The following is a 24,420-nucleotide window of genomic DNA, read 5'->3' on the forward strand; positions in this document are numbered from 1 at the left end:
ACACATAAACACACCTGCCACACAGGTATACAAATGTACAGACTCACTGACAAAGGAAAAGACAAGGACAGGCCCCCCCCAGCCCCGGGTTTCCTAGACAGCAGCCCTCCTCCTATCCTTTCTGTTCTGATGGATCACTCAGTTTCTGCTTTGTGGCTATTTACTCCCAATCAGCTTGGATAGCCCTTGGCCCCCATTTCCTGCATCTGTGCCAGTGATCTACACTGGGAGAATAATGGGCAGGGGCTGCAGATGAGGGCAGTCCCAGACACAAGACCTGGCCTGAGGGCCATCAGTTACAGGCCCTGTGGTGCTGGGAAGGGCAGAGCCTGGGCACGGATGCTGGAGGGGTGGGAAAGGGGCAGGATTTATGGCATTTCCCCTCCAGCTGGAAACAAAGGCAGATTCCTGCGTCCAGTGTGAACAATCCGGTTCCACCCACCCCAGTGGCTGGAGCTGAAGGAAATTCCGCTGGCCTCTGGCCTAGCCCAGCCATTCAGCCCTCTCTTTCAAAAAATTTCTTTCCCAGCCAGGGCAATACCCACTCTTAAATCCTGAGCAAACCCTTCTTGTTCAAATATCAAGCCCTTCCTAGTGGGGATGGTCACCTTAATCCCTTAGACTCTCTCCCTGGGCCAGCAAAGGTCCCTTCAGCTCCACCCAAGAGCCTGCCAGGCCCCTTCCCCCTTTCCAGCCAACTCTGCCCCCCCTCGCCCAAGCAAACACAGACCTTATTTCTCTTTAGAGTGGGAGAAAGTCTTGATGCCTCTAGAAATTTCTGGGCAATAGTAAATGCTCAACGAGGTCCCCAAGCCATCTCAACTGTCATGAATTTCAACTCAACACCACAAATAACAAGATTGTTACCTACCTTAGTTATTTGACATGTCTTGCAGGGCCCTAGAGGCACAGCGGTTAAGTGTTCGGCCGCTAACCAAAAGGTCAGCAATTTGTACCCACCAGTTGCTCCTTGGAAACCCTATGGAGCAGTTCTACTCTTAGCAACCTATAGGGTTGCTAAGTTGCAATTTACTCAATAGTGTTGGGTTGGTTTGTTTGTTTTGGTACCAAGTGCCATGATTAAAGAGCTTTGCTGCTAACTGAAAGGTTGGTGGTTGAACCCACAAGCTGCTGCACGGGAGAAAGATGTGGCAGTTTGCTTCCACAGAGATTATAGCCTTGGAAGCCCTATAAGGCAGTCCTACCCTGTACAGGCTCACTATAAGTTGGAATTCACAAGATGGTGGGGGCAGGGGTGTCCTTTACTGCATCCAAATTGCAGCTCTAGGGAAGGGTGAGGGTTCCGCTTAGTGAATACAGACAGAACAGGAACTAAAGCTTTGAGTATATTATTTAAAATTACAAAACAATAATATGATGATCAATAATCAAGAGGGAGAGAATCTGAATGACCTAAATCCTGGCACTCTTAAATAAGGCCTGAAACTTTTAAATCTGGAGATAGTAGCGTAAACATGTTATTTTGAGTTACTGAAGTAAATGCCAGAGGAACTAAAAACAGAAACTTTCAGAAGGGGGTTGCCCTCAGCAAGGGATCTGGGAGTAGGAATAGTTGCTTCTCGCTCTAAACTCTTCGCTTTAGGAGGTTTCAGTTACCGGGTTCAACCTCAGTCCAAAAATGTCAAACAAGTAGTGTGATGCAATCTCGCGCCTTCCCGCTTCATCCCGCCCAGGGACCACAGTCACATAACTTCATTGTTATAATTGTTCTATTTTATTATTAGTTATTGTTGTTAACCTCTTATTGGGCCCAATTGTAAATAAAACTTTGTCATAGGTATGCATGTATAGGTCAAAACATAGTACATAGGGTTCGGCACTATTCGCGGTTTCAGGCATCCACAGAGGTCTTGGAGCATATCTCTGGTGGATAAGGGGGGGCTACTGTATTTATTTTACCCCTTCCTTATTCAGAATTTCTTTAATTTTTTTCGAAATGGCTGCCTTATAGGTCAAAGTTTTCTCCAGGAGCCGTACATTCATCTTTATAATAACCCCTCAGATAAAGTTATGGATTGAATTATGTCCCCCCAAAATTAAAAAAAAAAACGCAGTGCCATCGAGTCGATTCCGACTCATAGCGACCCTATAGGACAGACTAGAACTACCCCATAGTTTCCAAGGAGCTCCTGGCGAATTCGAACTAGTTAGCAGAATTCGAACTGGTTAGCAGCCGTAGCGCTTAACCACTACGCCACCAGGCCCCCCCCCACCCCCGCCAAAATACATGTTGTAAATCCTAACCTCTATGCCTGTGGTTACAATCCCATTTCTGAGTGGGTTCTTTCCTACGTTAATGCGGAAGGATCTTGAGCCAATCTCTTTGAAATACAAAAAGAGATTAAACAAGCCAGCAGAGGAGCGATGGGGTAAAATAGATGCCAAGACACAGAGATCTCCAAGGAACCAGGAAGCAAAGCTGAAGAGACAAAGCGTTTCCTCCAGAGTCCACAGAGAGAAAGGCTTCCCCTTGAGCCAGTGCTCTGAATTCCGACTTCTAGACTCCTAAACCGTGAGAAAATAAATTTGTTTGTTAAAGCCATCCATTTGTGATAGTTCTGTTATAGCAGCACTAGATAACTAAGACAGATAGGTACTAGAAGAACAGGCAATACTTACTACTCGTCTTTGAACAGGTAAAGAAATTGAGGCCCATGGTCACAAAGACAAACCTCAGGTCTCCTGACCCCTGCTACAGTGTTGTCTCCTACCCCACAGTTCCACCTCCCTCCCTCAAAACAAACCGAATTATCTGTGTGGGTTTTACAGCTCATAAAGGATTTTCACGCATATTTTGCTTTTAGTCTAAGAATGTGGTAGAGAAGGAATTATTAACACGGTCAGCTGCTAACTGAAAGGTTGGAGGTTTGAGTCCACCCAGAGGCACCTCAGAAGAAAGGCCTGACAATTTACTTCTGAAAAACCAGCCATTGGAAACCCTGTGGAGCACAGTTCTACTCTGACATGCATGCAGTTGCCATGAGTTGTGACTTGATGACAATTGGTTTCTTACAGGTATGGAAACGGAGGCTAACACAGAGGTATTCTAACTCCAAGCTTGGGTTCTTTCCACTAACTTCCCTCCATCTCCAGTGGCAAGGCCAGAGTTTGGTGGGCGAGAGTTAGAACCTCTGGGAGGGGCAACTCCGAGGTTGTAGGACTGGCAGGGAAGAGACAGCTGTGGAGTAGTTTCTCCACAGAGCCTATCTCCACACCAACCCACCTGCTGTGCATCATGTGGGCGCCATCTAATCACGAGACTCTCCTGTCCTGGCATGCCATCCCTGCCCCAAGAGGTTCCATCCTGAGATGAATCATCCTGAAGGCTTGACAGTGGCCAAAGAGTGGACAGACCCACCTAAGGAAGATCCTGGAGGAGCTGGAGAGGAAGAGGAAGATGACTTGGCGGCTCAAAGTCTGGGAATCTGGCCTCTGTCTGCCAGTCTCTTCCTGTGTGCTGGGCAGAACCCTGACTACCCCCGTGCCCTCCCCCTCCCCAAAGCATGGCACCAGCCAAACAGCCTTTGTTGCCTGAGTTGTATTGGCGGGCTAAGTACCAGGTCATTTCCTGAACCTTAGAGCTAAAGAAAATCATACAAGGCTGGGAAGGAGCTTGGAATTATCTGCTGTAAACCCTCAGTGTACAGAGGAGGAAACTGAAGCCCAGAAAGGTGATCCAGGCCTAGAACCTAGACCCCACAATCCCTACTCCCCGCCATGGTCTTCTGCCTTGAGCTGGAGGAAACCTAGAGAGGTTATTTCCTCTCCCGCTTCCTCCAGGCAAAACCCCACCTCCACCCAGCCCACAAAACTGAGAATCCCTCCCCTGTGTTGAATAATTGAATGAATGGAATTTACGGGTACCTGCCCCATTTCTCCCCTAAAGGAGACCCATGGTTTTTCCTCCTAGGGTACCCTGTCCTAGCTCTCATGTTTGAAAAGTCCCTAAATTGTCTAATCTCAATCTTCTCTGTGATTTAAGTGGAGCAAAGCTCAGCTAATTTCCCTCCCTCGCTTTTTTCTCCAATCTCCCTGGTGCTGAACCAGCTACATAATTTGTGGGGCCCAGTGCAAAATGAAAATGCTGAGTCGTTTGTTCACAGATTATTAAACCATTTCGAGATGGCAGTAGCAGAGCATTAAACCGTACAGTTTGTATCGTATGCTCGTGAAACCGGGCCTGCCCTGGTGTCAAGGGCACTGCTTGAACTCAATACTTCTATCTAGCTGAGCCTGAGAGGTCAAGATCTCCATTCCCATCTTCCTGCTGGACTCCGGGTCACCTGCCTCCATAGGTGAGACTCTCCTTTAGGTTTTACCCCACACGCCCTTCCCAGGATCTCTGGGCCTCTGTCTCCCGCACTGCTGGGAAACCCTTCTGCATATCTAAATCTAAATCTTGGTCCTTTGGGCCTGTTTCATCTTGTTCTGTCCTCACCGAATATGGGGAACAGCTGGTGCCTCTGAGTAATTAATTCTTGTAGACTTGGACACAGGCTGTAATTCCTTTTCCCTTTCCTCATTGGGCTGGGTCCCCAGCACTTTCTCCAACTCTGTGTCCCTCCTCCGATGCCTCCTCCAGGTTCTCTGTGTACTTTGGAAGGCAGGGGGCTCAGATAAACCTCAGAGAGCACCAGTCAGGGTCCAGAGGGCTCAGTGCTCTGGGGACGTGGGGAGACTCCAGCATTGATGAGTAGTAGCCCTTCCACATTGGGCCCTCCCTTCCTCCTCCCAAACCTTACTCTAGTTTATCTGAGTCCTAGATAAACAGCCCCCCATCCCCAAAGACTCTCATCAGCCACTCTCTCGTCCACCTCCATGTCTCTGTCCTCACTGTGTGTCCCAGACTGAAAGCTTCCTTTGGGGAAGCCCTCACTCCTACTTCCCAGATCCATGGGCTTGGGGAGGGAGAGGTTTATCAGAAGCCAAGGCTGGGCAGGGGGAGAGGGGATATGAAAGATGGATGCGCCGCCAGACTCCCAGTTCTCCAGCTAATCGAGTGCCCAAGTGGCTGTTATAATCTGAAAGAGTAGATACCGTAATCCCATAGTACTTCCTATTGGCCGATGGACACAGCTCTGTCCCAACACTGAAATCTGAATGTGCCGTGCCGGGTTCTGGGAGTTCGCAATGCTTACAACAAGTTGTGAAGCAGCTGCAGGGTGGGGGATAGGGAGGGTTTCAGCAGAGGAAGTGAGGTCAGTCAACAACTGATGCCTAGTCTGAGTTTTTGACCATCTCCCCCAGCCTCTATTCCTGTCAGAGGGTGAGGGTCTTTGGCCCAACTGACAGATGCAAGCAAGACACCTTAGAGGTCTGCTCCCATTCCCAATACCCATTTCTTTTTTCAGTTGGCTATGAAGCCACTCCCTCCCCAGCCTTTTCATTCATTAATTTAACTAACACTTTTATGGAAGATGGGATGGCAGTTAAGCACTTGTTACTTGCCTAAAGGCTGGCATTTTGAACCCACCCAGAGGCCTGGAGATCTGCTTCCAAAAGGTCACAGTCTTGAAAACCCTATGGAGCAGTTGTACTCTGCGCACATGGAGCTGCTGAGTCAGAATGGACTGGATGGCAACTAGCAAAGACGACAACAACCCTGTCAAAGGTCCCTGGGTGGTGCAAACGGTTTGTGCCTGGCTACTGACTTAAAGATTGCCGGTTCAAACTCGCCCAGTGGTACCACGGAAGAAAGGCCTGGGGATCTGCTTTCATAAAGATTACAGTCAAGAAAACCCTATGGAACTCAGTTCTACTTGGTAACACATGGGGTGGCCATGAGTCGGAATCCACTCCACCACAACAGTTTTTGTTTGTTTACCCCATGTCAGGCACAGCCAGCCAGCACTTTTGCTATGAACTGAAATAAGTCACATTTCCCTTTATTCTTAAAACAGCCCTAAGAGGCTGGCACTGTTTGTAATTTCCATTTAGCAGGTGGGGGACTAAGGCACGAGAGATGTCACTTGTCTAAATTTAGGCAACTAGCCTGCATTCCCAAGTAGGTAGTCTGACTTGAGTCTTTGGGATAACCAAGAGGCTAGACTCCAGGGGGCTCACAGTGGTTGGAGGACAGCAAGACAATGTCAGAGCTCTGAACCTGTGCAGGGGCCTCAGAGGAAGAGTTTCTGCCAGGGGAAGAAGCCCATTCTGCTCTTCTCCCTGGCGCCTGTCTCCTAAGTGTTCTGAGAAAGGCTCCAGTCCCCACCTCCATTTGGTGGAGCTGGGAGCCGGTCTCAAAGAGGGCGGCCCAAGGCTGCTCTCAGCGGCTCCCCGCCATTCTGGCCGCCCTTGGTTGGGAGTTGCATCCCTGCCCCAGCGCAGCGGCCCAGAGGGGTTCAGACCGTCCACACCACTAACCCAGAGCCGCCCCATCTGGGCCTTTTACTCCTGCGCCAAGCGGGGAGTAGGCTGTGGATGAAGGGAGGGGACAGGAGGAGATGAAGGGGCCCCAAGGAGGCTGCTAAAGGATTCAAACACAGTAGGGAGTCCTTGCGCGCGGGGAGAGCGCGGAGGCAAAATTAATCCGGACCCTGCCAGCCCCAAACTGCTCTGAGCCTACTGGGCAGAGGGCCCTGAGAGGGACCGGCAACTCTCCCCACCCCCATCCCACGTGTCCTTGCCTCGGTGCCCCTTTCCCGACGCCCAGACTTCAAGTCGCTCCTTCATCCCCCGGCTCTGAGCTGAAGGGGCGCCTCCATCCCCTACCGGGCCACCAGACGCCTCCCGTCTCGGCTCAGGCCCCCACGGCTCCCGGCCCGGACCCCACGGGACCCCGCGGCCCCAGTCCAAGGCCCGCCCCCTCGGGGAGGCGGATGTGGGAGGCTCTGGGAGGGGGCTCAGGCCGCGATCCTGGAGCTGGGGAGGCTGCCCTTAGGGGTCCCAGGGGCGGCGCGGGGGAGGGGTCGGCCCTGCAATCCCGAAGAAGGGAGAGCGGGCGGCCGTCAGCAAGCTGGGCAATAGGAAACAGTTTATTAGGAGGGAGTGGTGGAGCCGGGCCAGGCAGGAAGACGCTGGAATAAGAAACATTTTTGCTCCGGCCCCCTTCCCAGTCCCGGGAGGCCGCCGCGCCGGCCGCGCCGAACGAGCCCCTCCCCGGCCCCATCCCCGTCCCCGGCCGCACCCGGACCCTGGCCAGCCGTCCAGCGCTCTCCGTGCGACAGCGATCGCGGCCGCCTCGGAGGAGAGAGGTGGCCCTCGCCTGCTGCAGGTCTGCGCTCGCCAACCGCTGCGCAGGCCCAGAGGTGAGTATAGATCCGCGGGGCGGGGCCGAGTGGGGGGTAGCCTGACCCCCTCCCCTAATGGGCCCGTCCATCGGGTGGATCCCAGAGACCCCTTCCGAGAGGTCGCCATAGGGTAGATCCCAGCTCGCCAGGAACGCAAGCCGCTCCCTCCCTCTCCCAGCACATCAGCCCACTACCCACCTGAGGCTAGGAGCGTCCTGGACGGAATCCGGACTGGAAATTAGAAAACCTGGCTTCACATTCCAGCTTCTGAGGGGTGACCTGGGGCCAGTCACTTAACTTCTCTGTTCTTCTGTCCTCATCCATAAAATGGGCTGAAGGATTCCTGTTCTTTTAAGCTACTGTAAATAATGAACGCATTTATTATCTTCGTGATCTCAACTCCAGTATTCATGTCCCAATTCTGAGAACCGTAAAAACAATACAAAAAACAACAGTTGCCATTAAGTAGATTCTGACTCATGGGAACCCTATGCTGCCAGAGTGTAAATGTGCTCCATAAGGTTTTCTTCCTTCCACTCTTTCTTTTTCTGAAAAATTCATTTTATTTTTTTTGTTGTTGTTGAGAATATACCTCCATAGGGTTTTCAATGGCTGAATTTTCAGAAGTAGATCACCAGGCCTTTCTTCCAAAGTGCCTCTGGGTAGACTTGAACCTCCAACCTGTTGGTTAACAATCCAGGGTGTTGTCTCTTTACACCACCCAGGGACTCCTCTGAGAACCTTACAAAAAAACCAAATCCATTGCCTTCGGGTCAATTCCAACTCACAGCAGCCCTATAGGACAACGCAGAACTTCCCCGTAGTGTTTCCAAGGAGTGGCTGGTGAACTTGAGCTGCCGACCTTTTGGTTTGCAGCCAAGCTCTTAACCACTGCACCACGAGGGCTGGCTCCCTGAGAACCTTAAACATGTGTAATCCAGATTCCTATTACTCCAGCCTTTAGCTCTGTAAAATCCAGGCTTGTCCTGACCTGAAGCTGGTAGCCTCCCCTGCTCTGTACTGTGCCCCTTCAGGCAGCTGGGCTGGTCAGACAATGAGTGTCCACTTCCAGCTGTTGAGCCTCTTCCTTGAAACCCACTTTTCCAGACCAGCCCCTGCAGTTCTTAGTTAAAGACTCTGACACCATAACTCCATCCCACAAGCCTTGCCCCCAACCCTGCATCAGGACCCAGGCCAAAGGGGATTCCTGTTTCCCTTCAGGCTGGGACCCTAGGTTTTCAGTCAGCCCTAAAGCCCAGTGCTCTTCAGCCCACCCAAGGGATGGCTGCCCACCCCCTTTTCTTCTCAGAGGATAGGGGCATAGTGGATACTAGCTCTCACCCTCTATTTATAGGCAGCTTCTGTCTCAGTCAGAAACCCTGGTGGCCTAGTGGTTAAGTGCTATGGCTGCTAACCAAAGGGTCGGCAGTTCTAATCCACCAGGCGCTCCTTGGAAACTCTATGGGGCAGTTCTACTCTGTCCTATAGGGTCACTTTGAGTCAGAATTGGCTCAACGGCACTGGGTTTGGTTTTTTTTGGTTCTGTCTCAGTCAGGTTCTGTCCGCTCTGATCCCTCACTGCCCCATCTGTCCTAGTACCCTGTCCTCTCATCTTACCTGTTCTGCCATCTCATCAGGTTGTTAAAAACATCTACCATCTATTGTATACTTGCTATGTAGACACTTCCAGAGAATTTGCAGGATTTTTCATGTAATCCCGGCAACAACCTAGCAGAAGAAGCGTTATTGTGCCCATGTACAGAAGAAGAAACAGACTCAGGCTTGAAGAACTTGTCCAAAGCACCATGAATGGTGCAAGAGGCAGGGTTGGGCTTTTTGTAACATTTATTAAGTGCTTATTTTTTTTTATATACCACTTAATGCTCTGCTAAATAATTATACAACCAATATACCTATCAGATAAGCACTGTTATTATTCTCATTTTACATATGAGGAAATCTAAGCCTTAGAAAGTTTAAGTAAGTTGCCCAAATCACATAGCTCTAAGTGGTAGAGGCAGGATTCAAACCCAGGTCTATATGATTCAGAGCCCACACTTTGACCTCGGCACTGTGCCATGCTCTCTGCACGTTCTGCTGGAGACCCTAAAATCCAGGCTTATTCTTTTTTAATAAGATAGAATTTTTAATGTTATATAAAAGACATCCGGAGGTGCCAGCAAATCTGACCTTGAGTTTGCAGCACAGACCCAGGATATTTGAATCTGGTAGTTGTGGTTGAAGTCCCTAGGTGCTGCAAACAGTTAATGCACTCAGTTGCTAACCTGAAGGTTGGAGGTTTGAGTCCATCCTGAGGTGCCTTGGGAGAGAGAATTCAGGCTTATTCTGCTCTGTCACATTGCTGTGAGGAGTGAGTGAAATGATGGAGATGAAAGTGCTTTGTGTGTTGTTAAGGGCAACCTAACCTGAACAACACAGCCTAGTCCTCTGCTATTTGGGTAGACCTGCTAAACTTCAGAGCTGGGCAGAATGGTCATATTTAATGCAGTGCCAGCCCGGTGACAATCCCTGCTCTGCTGAGCCCCTACAACTGATGGGGGAGCAGGTTCTAGCAATCCCTCAGGTGTGCTGCAGTGAAAATACCAATAACCCCCTTCCAGGCACACCCCTACTCTGACTTTCCGCACCTGCAGCTCAGACTTTGATGAGAAATCCTACAGTAGATGATTTCTGACCACCACGCTGTCTTTGAATCTACACAGACCCCCATGAGGGTGCACACTGGTAACAGCAGCAGCAGATAATTTATAACCATCCACCAGCAACCACACGCTCTTTTTTCTCCTTTAAGAGATTTGCTTAACATCAAACAATTGAAGGGATAACAATGAACAAGGAATGATTTAATATCAGCAATTTAAATTTATCAAGACACACTTGGTGACTCTGGGCAAGAAACTTAACATTCCCCAGTCTCAGTCTCCCCACTGGGTTGTTGTAAGGATTCAGTGAGACAGCTCCAGTCCTTGAGCTGAGTTGTAACACTTCCCCTAGAAGGCCCCGAGGAGGACCGAGCAGCAGAGAGTGAGAAGAAGCTGTCCTAATCAAGAACTATATCCTGAGTTGTTCCTGTTACTTCTCAGTTGTTCCTGATCCCAAGTTGTATTCTGTTACTTCCCTAATAAACTCTGTAACTGTGAGTATGCTCTGTGGGCTCTGTGTAGCCATTGCAATGAATTATGGAACCCAGCAGAGAAGTAGTGCCGTAGGAGGGACGGCTGGTGTCAGAATTGGTAAACCGGTTGGAGGGTAGATGTATGTCTGACCTCAGCCTCAGAGGAATCAGCCTTGAGTGTTTATGCTGATAATGATTCTCCTTCCTCCTTCTGAAGTTTGACGAGGAGGTCGGAAGATACTGCCAACACGCTATTTTTATTTCCCCCATTAACATTCAGTATTTAGCACATCACTAGTACCCAGAGAAGGTTAGCTCTGATTATTAAGTATTTCATGGTGGGAAGTTACTGTTTGAAATTAGTTTAACATTTGTGATTTCTGGCCAACAACAGTGATGCTTCTGTCAGTAGGAGATTTTTCATGAAGTTTCACTTAGAAGTGAAAGGACACCTCTAGTCCCCAGAAGTCTGTGAAAGAGTCAGGTTCCAGGGTAAGCCAAACAAGGTCAGCTCAGGGTTTGGACTGGTCAGGACTCAGCACCCTCCTGTACTTAATCTTATGCTGAACCCAGCTGAAAATTGGACACTGATAATTTCACTCCATCACATTCCAAGGATTAGCTGAGCAAGAGGTCGTCTTTCCAAATGCTCTGAGGCCCTTTCTTGCACTGTTCAGAGCAGGGGAGGCTTGAGGTCGATGTATATAGAACAAAGTCCTCATACACGCATCACTCCATAACATCACCAAACCCCTGGTACCTCTGACTTCAGTGTTTAGCCTTGGCCATCCCTTCTCCCCCAGCTGATGGCTGCAGCAGTGAGACATTAACAGTGGACATAGGCTATGGGAGGCCCATGTGAGTGGCAGTGAGAAGCCCCTCTCTCTGGGTGCCACTCTCACCTACTCAGCAGGGCCTTGTCCGGAGAAATGAAACCCTGGGAACCAGACTAGCGTTGTACAGGACACATTTCTCAAAGTGTAGTTCCTATGCCATTTGATCAGAATTACTATCAGGGGAGCTTTTAAAAAAATGCATATTCCTTGCTGGTCTCAGATGGACTGATCAGGATCTGGAGTGGAGGTAAGACTAAAGAAGGTGCATTTCTATTGTTAGCTGTGGTCAAGTCGGCCACCCACTCATGGTGATCCCACGTGTTACAGGATAGAACTGCCCATAAAGTTTTCTCGGCTGTAATCTTTATGGAAACAGTTTGCCAGTTTTTTCATTCATGGAGCTGCTGGGTGAGTTTGAACCTCCAACCTTTAGGTTAGCAGTCAATTGGAAACTGCTTGTGCCACCCAGGCCCCTTGTTGTTGTTGTTATGTGCTGTCAAGTTGGTTCCTGCTCATAGCTACCCTATAGGGCAGAGTAGAACTGCCCCATAGGATTTCCAAGGAGTGGCTGGTGGATTCAAACTGCTGACCTTTTGGTCAGCAGCCAAGCTCTTAACCACTGCACCACCAGGGCTCCAGTTGATTGGAAACCTTTCTTGCCACCCAGGCCCCTAGGAAGATGCGTCTCTAAATCAGCACTTCACGTGATTCTGAAGTGCTGTTAAAGTAGGAGAGAGGGTGGTCCAGGTATAGTCAGAGAAGTGGAAGCATGGGTAGGAGATCCTAGAAGGATGCCAAATTTTATGTTTATTGTTATCCACTTTTTCCTTCCTACCTCATGCACTCATATCCATGCTCTTCTCCTGCTTTCTCAGCAACTAAAGGCTGTCAAGGATGGGTTTCTGCCTGTACCTTGCTGGGCAGATTTGCTTGCCCAGGCCTTCGATCCTAGCCTTTAGCCTCACTGTAGAGTGCTTGCTAGAGTCCTCACTGCCTGCCAGGAGGAGCAGGAGGCAGGAGGTCAGGCAGAGGCTGGGGACACAGCTGCAGCAGCCCAGGGCTCTGTTTCCTCCCCCAGTCCCAGGCCTCTGGGGCAGAGGAAGCCCAGGCAGGAAGGCCAGAGCTTCTACCAGCTGGAGAGGCCCAGGCAGCCCCTATCCTTGGCCATCCTACCTCCAGAGCCTCAGCATCATGGGCCTTCATTGGGCACCACCTTAGACTATGGGCCTTCCACAGCCTATGTGGCCAGGTGCCTAGCCCTACCAGCCTCACCACATCATGCCAGAGGGCACTTCCCCTCCCTGGTGCTGGCTGCCTCCACCTAGGGACCCAGTCCCCAGACATGCAACTGCATACTCTCTACCATTCAGAAAGTCCTCACTGCTGTCTGACTCAGTCCCTCTTGCTGCAGCCTGTTCTTACCTTTGAGAAGTGAAGAGTGGGGTGGCTTCTGAAGCACTAGTTGATTTGGGACCTGGTTTGGAGACTATCACTGACCAGAATTACTCCCCTGAGCACTGATCCTCTCCCCATCCAAATTCTGGGAAAGTTCAACCCCAGCCAGGCATGAAAGGTCAAACGTTCAGTGTCTAAGTGTGTTTCACTTCCCCTCCCACATCATTGGCCCTGCCCCCGCCCTTTCCCAGGACATCCCAGAGAGGGCATCTTATGCCTAGCAGGAGCAGGTCCTGACCACATTTTGTGTGGTTGTTATGACCCTGAAGGCTCAGACTGCCACCACTGGATTGGGAGACAGAGAGGACAGGGAGTTTGGACACCTGGCTTGTATTCCGGGTATTGCCACTGAGTGCCACGTGACCTTGGACAATTCTGTCCCCTGCCTGAGCTTTAATCCCTTCTTCTCTAAAATAAGAAGTTGGACTTTGTGATTCACCAAGTGTCCTCCTAGAATTCTGTCATGGGCGTGTCTTAGCCCCAGGTGGCTCTTGAGACCCTGTAGCGGCTCCATCCTGCCCTGAGAATATACCCTCATTCCCTGCTTTGCGTGACTCCTGTCTATTCTATCCAGACCCCAATCTAAACAATCTTGATTCCTGTTCCCGGCTTGGCGGGACCCTGAATGGCAGGAAGTGAAGACAAGAGCCTGTTTATGTTTGAGGCAGCCAGGGCTGGGGGGGGGGGTGGGCACGGGGAAAGGGGTGGGGAGGGGGGAGGCTGGGAGAGGGTGGGCCAGAGGTAGAGGACAGAGCAGGCGGTGGAAGAGGGGGAAGGGATGGCTGCTGAAGAGGTGCCCCTTTCACCCCAGCCTGGTGATCTCCCAGGTGCCTGGCCTGCCTCCAGCCTGGGCTTAGCAGCAGGGGTTTAGAACTGGGCTCTCCCAAGGTCCAGAGCACTTAAACATGGCTCCCCACTCTTTACCCCTAACAGGATGGTTTCCATGGGGAAGTGAACCAGGACTTCCCCTGCAGGCCCCGCCCCAAAGACAGAGAGCAGGGAGGAGGCCTCCCTGCCGCCCCCCCCAAAAAAACTCTCAGTGATTTCCTCTTAGGTAGGAGGAACCCAGGGTCAGTGGCTGAAAACACTGAGGGGGATCACATTTCACAGCTCCTCTCCAGCTCCTCTCTCCAGAGACCATGGCCTTGGGCGCCCCCAGGAGGGGCCTTCTGTTGCTGCTGATGGCCTTGGGCCTGACCCAGAGTGAGTATGGGGGGAGCAGTTAGGGAACAGGGGCCTGGATGGAGAAAGGGCTACCTGGGCTCAACTCGGCTCCTGGTGGGGCTGAATTTGAGGAGGAGAAGGGGGTTTAGGAGCTTGGCCAGAGGGTGGGGGAAAGTGAGGCTTGGATAGACTAGGTCCCAGTAACCCTACTCCTCCTCCTCCTCTTTAGCCAAATCTGAAGGCTGATGCTATGTCAGTCTTCAGCGTGGGGACCTATATCTGGGGGGTGGAGAGAGTAAGGATGTTGAGGGGAAGGGCTAGGGCTGGGGCCTGGGAACTGGGAGGGGAAGGTCCTAGGATCAGGGAGGGGGTAGAAGCCTGGTTCTCACATTCTCAGCTGAGGGTGGGCTTGGAGGGAAGGATATTCTGAGGATGGAACTAAGAGAACTAAAAGGTTTGTTTGAGAGGCCAGAAAGGAGGGGGCAGTGGGACAGATGTGGGTGTTGGGCTCAGCCTGGGGGAGTTGGGCCCAGCATTGATGAGCTGCTGGTATGTCTCCCAGGCGACCCTGTGAGGCCCTATCGGGGACCGCTGGTGACCTGCACGTGTGAGAACCCACATTGCAGGGGGCCTACCTGCCAGGGGGCCTGGTGCACAGTAGTGCTGGTGCGGGAGGAGGGCAGGCACCCCCAGGAACATCGGGGCTGCGGGAACCTGCACCCGGAGCTCTGCAATGGGCGCCCCACTGAGTTCGTCAACCACTACTGCTGCTACAGCCCTCTCTGCAACTACAACGTGTCCCTGGTGCTGGAGGGTATGTCCAGCTGCCCAGCAGCCCCTCCCCAGCTCCTTGGGCCTTGCCCTCCTTGCCCTGCTTTCCTCTCATGCTCTGGCCAGGAGGGTGGGGGAGGCAGAACCCTGGGAAATGACTGGCAGAGGGGCAAGATGGGGGGAGCTGGCTTAGCCAGGAGCTGGGCCTCAGTTTCCCTTTTCCCCCAGCCACCCGAACCCCTTCGGAGCAGCCTGGAGTAGATGGCCAGCTACCTCTGGTCCTGGGCCCTGTGCTGGCTTTACTGGCCCTGGTGGCCCTGGGTGCCCTAGGCTTGTGGCATGTCCGGCGGAGGCAGGAGAAGCATCGGGGCCTGCACAGTGAGCTGGGCGAGTCCAGCATCATCCTGAAGGCATCCGAGCAGGGGGACAGCATGCTCGGGGTATGGGTCTGGGGAACCTGGGACACAGGGTGGAGGTGAGGTAGACAGGAGCCACAGAATCATAGGGGGTAACTGGGAAAGGCATCATCCCAGACACACAGAGATTAGAGTGGGTGGGAGCTGGGTGAGTGAGGGGCAGAGGTTAGAGTGGGTGGGAGCTGGGTGGGTGAGGGGCAGAGATTAGAGTGGGTGGGAGCTGGTGAGGGAGGTACATGCAGAGGCAAAGCAGTGGGACCCAGGTTGAGGATGGGGGAAGGGACTGAAAAGGGTGGAAGCAGCCTCTCAGTGGTCCCTTGGCACCCCCAGGACCTGCTGGACAGTGACTGCACCACAGGCAGTGGCTCGGGGCTTCCCTTCTTGGTGCAGAGGACAGTGGCGCGGCAGGTCGCCCTGGTGGAGTGTGTAGGTGAGCAGTGGGTGAGCCTGGGGTTGGAGACCAAGGGTTCCCATGTTCCTGGATGGGTAGGGAGAATTCTTGAGTTCCAGAGTCACAGGCAGAGTCAGAATGGGTCAGAATGGGAATTCTGCTATGCAGGCAGCGGGCTGGAGATGGGCCCAGACTAGGTTCTGCAGGAGCCAAGGTGGAACAGGAGGCAGATAGAGGTGGTGTGCCCGCTAGGTTTGGGTCTGAATTAAGTTGACTATAAGCCCCAGAGGTTGTGCAGGTGGGGTCAGCACAGCATTACGATGGGGGCTTTTCCGGGGGTTTCTCTTTCCGTGGGCTCTGTGTGTGCAGTGTGTGACCCTCTCCCTCCTCTCCGGCCCTTGGAGCAGGAAAGGGCCGCTATGGCGAGGTGTGGCGGGGCCTGTGGCACGGTGAGAGTGTGGCTGTCAAGATCTTCTCCTCCAGGGACGAGCAGTCCTGGTTCCGGGAGACCGAGATCTACAACACAGTGCTGCTCAGACACGACAACATCCTAGGCAAGCAGAGGTTCTAGGCCAGGCCTGGGGCTCTCATCCTGCTGCACTCAGACCTGGAGCCTATAGACCTCCAGACAGTGACCCAACCCTAAAGGACTCCCAGCCCACCTGGGCCCCCAATCTATGACTCCAACTTTGTCTCTAACTTAAGCCAGGACAGCCTCCATCCCAACCCCAGCTTTACCCTGACCCAGTCTAGTCCCCTTGGTCCCAGTCCTGCCCCCAGACCCAGTCCACCCTCCCAGCCTCCAGACAAGTCCAAGCTCCGCCATCCCCAGTCCCTTGGCTGAGACACCCGTCCCTTCCATCCACAGGCTTCATCGCCTCAGACATGACCTCCCGCAACTCGAGCACGCAGCTGTGGCTCATCACACACTACCACGAACACGGCTCGCTCTACGACTTTCTGCAAAGGCAGACGCTGGAGCCCCAGCTGGCCCTGAAGCTAGCTGTGTCCGCGGCCTGCGGCCTGGCCCATCTGCACGTGGAAATCTTTGGCACACAGGGCAAACCGGCCATAGCCCACCGTGACCTCAAGAGCCGCAATGTGCTGGTCAAGAGCAACCTGCAGTGTTGCATCGCTGACCTGGGTGAGCAGGGCGGGGTAGGGATGGGCCTTGTGGGTGGGCGAAGCGGAGTGGGCCGGGCCCTTCTCAGGCGGGCGGGCGGGGTAGAAACAAGTCCCTCGCAGGTGGGACGGTGGAGTGGGGCGGGCCCTTCGCGAGTGGGCGGGGTTCGCTCTCTCCCTCTTGGTTGTAGTTCTGCCTTTGCCGTTTTGGGTACACAACACTGTTAATGATTTGATGGCGCTTCAAAACTCAGAGGTGTGTGTTGTCTCATTTCACCCCCACAAGAGTCCCACTAGTTGTCTTAAACCACTTTCAAGCCAAGACTCCTTCCACTACACCCTCTGGCTCCAGGTGCCTGGGACAAAGGGGCAGGGAGCCAGAAATCTGGGTTCTCATCCTGGCTTCCTTGACTACATTGCTCCCCTTCGCCAGGCCTGGGGGTTCTTCTCTGAAATGGGCACAGTAATGCCTGCCTTGGTCATCTTTCTGGGCCTTTGGGAAACTAGAGTGCTACAGAAACAAAGATAACTGGGACAGTTCTCCCTGTGGCCAATGTCTCCCAGCCCATCTCAAGGCCAAGTCTCCATTTGCTTGCCCCCTCTATGCTCCACTGTCTCTCTCCATCCCCACCTTGCCCCCGGGGACCGCCACCACCAGGAGGCACCTTGTCTATGGGCTTCGTGATCAGTGATCATAGGCCTGGTACCCACAGGCCTGGCTGTGATGCACTCTCAGGGTAGCGACTACCTGGACATTGGCAACAACCCACGAGTGGGCACCAAGCGGTACATGGCTCCCGAGGTGCTGGACGAGCAGATCCGCACTGACTGCTTCGAGTCCTACAAGTGGACCGACATCTGGGCCTTTGGCTTGGTGCTATGGGAGATCACCCGCCGGACCATCATCAATGGTGAGGCCCATCCTGCACTGGGTGGAGGGAGGGGAATGGGCCAGGTGGACTGGCAGGCAGGCAGGACGTGGGGCTCCTGCCATGGCTGGTGCCTGTGGCCTGAGGGGCTTGTGGCCAGACCTCCTGGCATTTCTCCGCTGCCATTCACCAGCTAGTTTAGCTGAGTGACCTTTTAAGGTTCACCTGAGTCTGTAATTCTGGCTATGAAATCTTGGGTAAGTGATAATAACTGAAATATTAATAGCAGCTAACATTTATTGAGTTTAAATATGTACCAGATGCCGTGCTATATACTCTACATTTATTATCTTATTTAATTCTTGTGAGCTGGCAGGGAGATGGTATTTCTTAGTGGTTAAGAGCATGTGCTTGGAATCAGACCACCTGGGCAAATTACTTGATCTCTGTGTGCCTCAGTTTCCTTATTTGTAAAATGAGAATAAAAATAGCATCTGGTTGTTGGGAAATAATCCAAGTGTCTTAGTTTCTTAGTGCTGCTATATCAGAAATACCACAAGTGAGTGGCTTTAACAAACAGAGATTTATTTTCTCACAGTTTAGGAGACTAGAAGTCCAAATTCAGGACACTGGCTCTAGGAGAAGGCTTTTTCTCTCTGTCGGATCTGGGGGAAGGTCCTTGTCTCTTTTCAGCTTTTGTTCCTCAGTTCCTTCCTGATCTTCATCTCTGCTTGTTTTCTTCTGTGCCTAATCTGCTCTTTCGTATCTCAAAGGTGATTGGTTTAAATCACACCTTACATTGATATGGCCTCATTAACATAACAAAAGTCCTATTCCCAAATGGGATTACGTCTACAGGTATAGGGGTTAGGATTTACAACACATATTTTTTGGGGGGGACGCCATTCAATCTATAACACCAAGCAAAGTATTTAGAACATTAAGTATTAGTGGCAATTGTTGTTACAGAATGAGTGCTTGACCCGGTATTATCCCTGTTTTACAGATGAGAAGACTGAGGTACAGAATTATATATTTTTTTTAGAGGCAGTACTGGGCTCTGAGACCAGGCAGTATGACTCTTTGTCACTGTGCTCACTAAAACCTCCCTGGTTCTTGGTTTCCTCACCCACAAAAATGTGGGCTACAGTAGTGCCTGCATTGCCTACTTTTGCTCCCTCATCGTTACTGCCACAGGAGACTCAGATTTGGAGGGGCTGTTGGCCCCATTCAGAGGTCAGCCCTGTGCAGGGTGTCTGTGGTCACTGCCTTCTCAGCCATGGAGTAGGTGGTTGATGGGCGGTAGTCTGGACTAGGGGGTGAGTAGGATTGTCAGCCTTTGTGGAGACTGTCCATGGCGAGGGGCTGCCAGGAGTCCTGAAAGGTTGGGGACAATCATCAGGATATGACTGGAGCCCTGCTCAGGGGGACCCCTACAGGACATTCGTTCTTACCCACTTTTCCTGAGCTTTTTTCTACCCAGAGCCAGCCCATGCCAGGCTGCATCTGTCCTCAGGGTGGTCTTTGATTGACAGCAGGGGTATAACCAGCCCTTCTGGGAGACTCACAAGGGGCTCAGATCCCTGCCCCTTCAAGCATGAGCCCCCGAGTCTGCTCTGGGGCAGCAGGGGTCAGAGGAAAGAGGCACCTGGACCAGCCTGCAGGCGGGAAAGGAAGGCTGGACCAGCCTGGGTTGAGGGAGAGGCTGACTGCAGGCTCCTGGGGCGGAGGGGGAAGCTCTGTCAGCCCTACACAGATTCATGGCGCATTATAAACACTGTAATCTGGTGTCAGCCCCGGCACTGATTAAAGGCTCATTAGACACGCTCAGGCCTCTGTGCAGCACTGATTAGGGCGGGAGCAGCACAGGGGCCGGCTGGAAGCCCGCCATGGTGAGAACAGCTGGCGCAGGCTTTACTGAGGTTGTGGCCTACTGCCCCGAGCCTCAGGCTGGGAAGCAGGATGGGGCACTGGGTGTGTCCTCGGGATCTGGCCTTCTCCACCCGAGCTGTCTGCAGCTCCCCTGGAATCATTTTCAGAAAGCTTCTACTAAGGACTGTGCACTTGGGAGAACATGGGGAAAGGGGTAGTGCTGGCTGAGGGGATCAAAGGAGGCCTTTGTCAGCCCTGCCCTTTGGACGTAGGTAAAAATCCCTTTCTCTTAGGGGCAGTGATTTCTCCCTTTTCTTCTCCTTGTTCCACATCCTCCCCCAGCAATCAACCAACTATCTTCCCTTAAGTATAGCTTGGAGGTCAAGAGCATGGGCTTTGCCATAGACTTTCTGGGCTTAAATTCCAACTGTCATTTACTACCTGTGTGATCTTAGACAAGTTTCTCCACCTCTCTGGCCTTAATTTCTTTGCTTTTAAGTGGAGCTTATAGTATTATTTACCTCATAGGTTATGAGGTTGTTGTGAGAATTTAATGCAAAGCACCTAGGACAGTGCCTGGCTCGTAGTTAAGCGCTCAGTAAACATTAAGTATCATTATTCTTGAGCATTTGGGAGCAGTACCCAGGCCCTGGGTAGGAGACAGCTGTGAAAAGACTAGAGCAAGATATGGCTTAGGAGCCAAATGAGATAGGTTTAAGTCTTGATTTTGCCATTACTGTGTAACTTTCGGCAAATTGTTCAACCTCTGTGAGCGTCAATTTCTTCATCTGTAAAGTGTACATAATATTAGTACTCACCTCATAGGGTTGTTGTGAAGACTAACAGGATAATGCATGTAATGTGTTTAGTGCCATGTCTGGCACATGGTAAATGCAAAATAAATGCCAGTTATTACAATTTATAGATATAATTATTCATTACGTTATAGTGTCCCTCTCAGGACTGCTTGCCATAAGCGCAGGGTTCCCAAGGCTCATGGGCAGGCATCTGACTCCTGGTCCCTGGGGCAAAGGGAAGGGAGGCTCTCTCCTGGTTGGCATTAGGCCTTCCTGGTGTCCTGAGTGTGTCATGTCCTGTCCCCACTCCATCCTTAGGCATCGTGGAGGACTACAGACCACCCTTCTATGATGCAGTGCCCAATGACCCCAGCTTTGAGGACATGAAGAAGGTGGTGTGCGTTGACCAGCAGACCCCCACCATCCCCAACCGGCTGGCTGCAGACCCGGTGAGGCCTCAGCTGGGGCTGGGATGGTGTGGGGTGGCAGCTCACAGCTGGAATTTTTGGGCTGAGGTACCTGAGTCTGAGGCCTCTGCTTCCAGGTGTCCTGGTAGAGGGTACATCCCTGGGCACTCTCTCCCCCTTCCCATAGGCATCCCTGGCCCATAGACCCTCAGGGGACCCTCTGGTTATTCTGGGATTTTCAGAACCCTTCACTTTGGTGCATTTCCTGCTGTGGAGTTTTTTGTGGTGGTAGTGGTTTGCTTTTGTTTTTTCTCCAAACACTCCACATACGTATATGAAAACATATGCATATGTGTGTATGTAACACATACCAGCATGCATATACTTCTACATAAATGTACACTCACAGACATATGCACATGTATGCCAGATCATTAGCCCCATGAAGGCAGAGAGCTTGTCTTTTTGCTTGCCCTTATAGTATCCCCAGTACCTATCACAGTGCCTGGCACACAATGGGTGCTTGATAAAGTTATTGCACAGATGAATACATGTACACATGTATGTAGAAATACGTATACATAGATGCATGTACATTTATGCACACACACATCCACAAAAAAGCCACATGTATGCATTCCTATGCATACACATAGGAGCCCTGGTGGTGCAGTGGTTAAGAGCTACAACTGCTAACCAAAAGATCAGCAGTTCAAATCCAGCAGCCACTCCTTGAAAACCCTATGGGGTAGTTCTACTCTGTTCTTTAGGGTCACTATGAATCGGAATCTACTTGACAGTAACAGGGTATATGCACACACAAACACTTTCAGGAACCACTCAAGTCTAAGGCAGAGAGAGACCCGGCTCAGTCTGGGGCCCCTGAGCTTCCTGGGATGGGGTCCTTCCTGGACATGTGCATTTTGGGAGTGAGTGCCTACCCCTCCATCTGTCCCCATAGTTCCCTGGGCCCAGCCATGGTTGGTGGAAGAGCTGGGTCCAGAGACTGCCCTCTGCACTGGGGCCTCCAGCTACAGATGGGGATGCGGGAGCCCCACAGCTTGCAGATCTCCCCTTTCCCAAGGGGGTCCTGGGCACTCCTGATGATCTGAGTTGTATCTCTCTTTCTGTCCCTCCTGCCTTTCTCCATCTCCCTTCTCACTCCGCTCTCTTCCTTCCCCATTTTTTTTTTTAATCCATCTCTTCTTTGTTTCCTTCATTCACCCTCTCTCCTTTGTTTCCTTCATTCACCCTCTCTCCTGTCACCCTCCTTTTCAACACTCTCATCTCCCTCTTCTCTTCTTGTCCTTTCTTTCCTGCTTGTGTCTCCCCATCACTGGGCCATTCTCCTCACCTCCACCTTTCCATGTCCCCTGCTCCTCTCTTCTGTCTCTTTCAACCCCCAGGTCCTGTCAGGCCTGGCTCAGATGATGCGGGAGTGCTGGTACACCAACCCCTCGGCCCGCCTCACTGCGCTGCGGATCAAGAAGACACTGCAGAAACTGAGCAACAGTCCGGAAGAGCCCAAAGTGATTCGCTAGCCCAGCACCTGACCCCCTCTGCCTGGAGGGAGAGGTGATGGTGGCCTGTGTTGGGTAAAGGCGGTGCAACGTTTGTGCTGGGGAAGGGGTGTCTCTCTATGGGGCAGCTGCGCCTGCTTGCCTGCTCGGCCCCCAGCCCATCCAGCCAAAAATACAGCTGGACTGAAACTCTATCCCCAGCCGTCTGGCCTGCTGAAAGCAGCAGGCTCCCTGACGCCTGGCTCCTCCCCAGCCCCCATGCCAGCAGGGCGTACCCCCTACAACCCCCAGGACGGGATGCAAAAAAGGCCCCAGAGCCAGGGTGGCCAAGCCAGGGAATCCCAGTCCTGGGCTCAGAGCCTGGGCCCGCACTTTACCCCCTGCCCTTGGTTAACCCCACTGCCCCACCAGAGCTGCCAGGGTGATATAGGGCCCTGTCCAGCCTTCAGCAGACACCCTGCCCTGCCAGTCCCCAGCCTCTGGCACAAACCCCAGACACACAGGGTGCATCAGTTTCTGTGACTTTTGTCTCTCAGCCCCATGATGCCCTGGGCCTTCTGTTCTCCCTGCAAGACCCCAGCTAGCTGAATGCCAGCTGCCTGGGAGAGCTGGGGCCTATCTGTGGACCCCTCTTTCCCCAACCTAGCAGATTTATTAGGTCATTAAAACCCAAGTGATTCTGCTAAGGGTGCAGCAGGGTCATAGGCCAGTGGAGATGTGGCAAGTCAGATAGGTAAGGCGCAGGGCTTTCAAAATAACTGAGAGGACTTACAGACCAAGTGTGGCCAAGGAAAGGCTCAGTCGGGAGTCAGGAGACTAAGATTCTGGTCCTGGCTGCTTGCTCTACATGATGAGAGCTGGGCCTTCACTGTCGTGGAACCTTGTTTCATCTACATAATGATAGATGTGGTCCTGATGTCCTTTGAGGTTCCTTCAGCTCTAATTTTTTTTTTTTTTTTAAATGTCAGCCTGTATCAGAGCTAAGTTCATCAATCTCATCTACCCCTTATGCCCAGCCCCTGACAATTTGCCTCAAGATAAGGATTTGAAAATAACTTTATCTGAAGCCAGGAGTATCTGAAACACCTCCTAATCTAATTCCACAAGCTCCAATTCCTGCTTTAGCCCATGCCAGTGACCATACTTGGGTCCAGACAACCTGCTGACCAACAAGCCTATTTCCCCCTCTCCTTTCTGTGGCTTAACTTTCACTGCCCCAGGCTGAGGGGCAGCTTCCTCCAGGGTCTCCCAAGCTGAGGTCCAGCCAAGACGCTTCTAGCAGCCAGGTTCCTGCTCCCCACTGGCCCCTGGCCCAGGTCCACACCCTTGGCCAGGCCCCAGAGAGTATGTGTCTCAGGAGAACTCGGTGACTCTAAACACTGACAAATTCAAAATTTGGCCATGCACCCATGAGGGTACCCTGAGCCCTAGGTGGGCGGATGGGCAGTAGGGAGGTGAGTTGGCTGAGCGAGGTCAGAGGGGGGCTCAGGCTAGGGACAAGGACAGCTGTCCTCAGGGCAGGGTGGAGAGGAACCCTCAGTTCTATTTCGGGCCAATGAAGAAAACACACCTTTCCTTCTCTCCTGCTGTAAATGACCCCTCACAACCTCCTTAGGCGTTTCCTTGTGTGTTTCTTCCACCGTCCTTGTTGCACTTTCCAAGGCCTGTCTTCCAGTATTATGCAAGGCCAGGAGGAAAACCAGGAAGTGAGAACCAGGAAGTGAAACTGGGTAAAAACAGAAAGTAAAATGGGCCAGCCCGGTTCCCAGAGCACCACAGCTGGCTTGCTTCCGGGCAGTTTCGTGTTCTCTGGTCGGTGGAACCCATCCAACGCAGCAATCCGTGCCCGCCACCCTGAGGTATTTTATCTCTACTGGATCTTGGGGGCAAACTCCTCTGAGACCCGACAGCTGGAAACCGAGACTCCCAAAAGACTGGAAAATTCTTAAGAGAAGGTGTGAGGTAGAAGGTGGCGTGGCGCGAACAGGGGGAGGGTTGAGAGAAGGAGGAACAGCCAACGACCAGAGAGGAGGAAGTATTGGTGAGCACCGTCTGCATCTTTCTTCTGTCGCAGGGCGAGAGGGTGTTGTTGGAGGAGAGCACCGTTTGTTGAAGCACTTAGCATGTGCCTGGGGCATAATAAGGGCATAATACGTCCCCAATAAACGATGGCTGAATCCTGAGCTCCTGCCAGTCTTCTCAGGCCAATGTCTCTGCGGCGCCCCTCGCAGTGGTCCAGAGGGGCTCTGAGGGAATGGGAACGGAGAGGGTTCAGGGTTTCCTGCGTTCCGCATGTCACAGTTCCCGCACCGCGCTGCTTTTACCCCCGCAGGGGCCCAAATCCCAGTTCTGTTCCTGGGTTGGAAGCAGCCTGATCGCCGCGCCTGCCACATCGCCCTCTGCTGGCCGAAGGG

The 24,420-nt window shown here is 52.2% G+C and overlaps 1 protein-coding gene and 2 long non-coding RNA genes across 5 annotated transcripts in view; 1 reads left to right on the forward strand and 2 right to left on the reverse strand.

Annotated features, from left to right (window-relative positions):
* The window catches only part of LOC126075439 (uncharacterized), a 52,895-nt gene extending 30,994 nt beyond the window's left edge, over window positions 1–21,901 (reverse strand). The window contains exons 1-2 of one of the 2 annotated variants that reach the window (XR_007517208.1): window positions 21,841–21,901; window positions 7,449–7,609 (exon numbers count right to left, since the gene is read on the reverse strand). This is a non-coding gene — a long non-coding RNA (uncharacterized LOC126075439). Of the gene's footprint in view, window positions 1–7,448; window positions 8,398–21,840 lie in introns of those variants that run through there. The other variant, XR_007517207.1, reaches the window with a different exon arrangement.
* On the reverse strand, window positions 1,417–7,106 carry LOC126075440 (uncharacterized). The gene is made up of 4 exons (XR_007517209.1): window positions 6,733–7,106; window positions 5,059–5,176; window positions 3,245–3,400; window positions 1,417–2,526 (listed from the first exon to the last, which is right to left on the reverse strand). It is a non-coding gene; the product is annotated as an uncharacterized LOC126075440 (long non-coding RNA).
* On the forward strand, window positions 7,077–23,342 carry ACVRL1 (activin A receptor like type 1). Of its 2 annotated transcripts, none has more exons than XM_049883177.1 (10): window positions 7,077–7,268; window positions 13,732–13,880; window positions 14,404–14,655; window positions 14,841–15,052; window positions 15,359–15,458; window positions 15,827–15,973; window positions 16,288–16,563; window positions 17,255–17,452; window positions 20,398–20,528; window positions 21,893–23,342. In XM_049883177.1, exons 2-10 carry the CDS (start codon window positions 13,817–13,819, stop codon window positions 22,025–22,027), a joined length of 1,515 nt encoding a protein of 504 aa, XP_049739134.1. In that variant the 5' UTR covers window positions 7,077–7,268; window positions 13,732–13,816; the 3' UTR covers window positions 22,028–23,342. The 2 variants fall into 2 exon arrangements, with proteins under 2 accessions (XP_049739134.1, XP_049739135.1); XM_049883178.1 differs by having other exon boundaries at window positions 13,788–13,880.
* Window positions 23,343–24,420: the final 1,078 nt, after the last annotated feature.

Source organism: Elephas maximus, chromosome 4 (assembly GCF_024166365.1).
Source record: "Elephas maximus indicus isolate mEleMax1 chromosome 4, mEleMax1 primary haplotype, whole genome shotgun sequence".
In the NCBI taxonomy this organism is placed as follows: Eukaryota; Metazoa; Chordata; class Mammalia; order Proboscidea; family Elephantidae; genus Elephas; species Elephas maximus.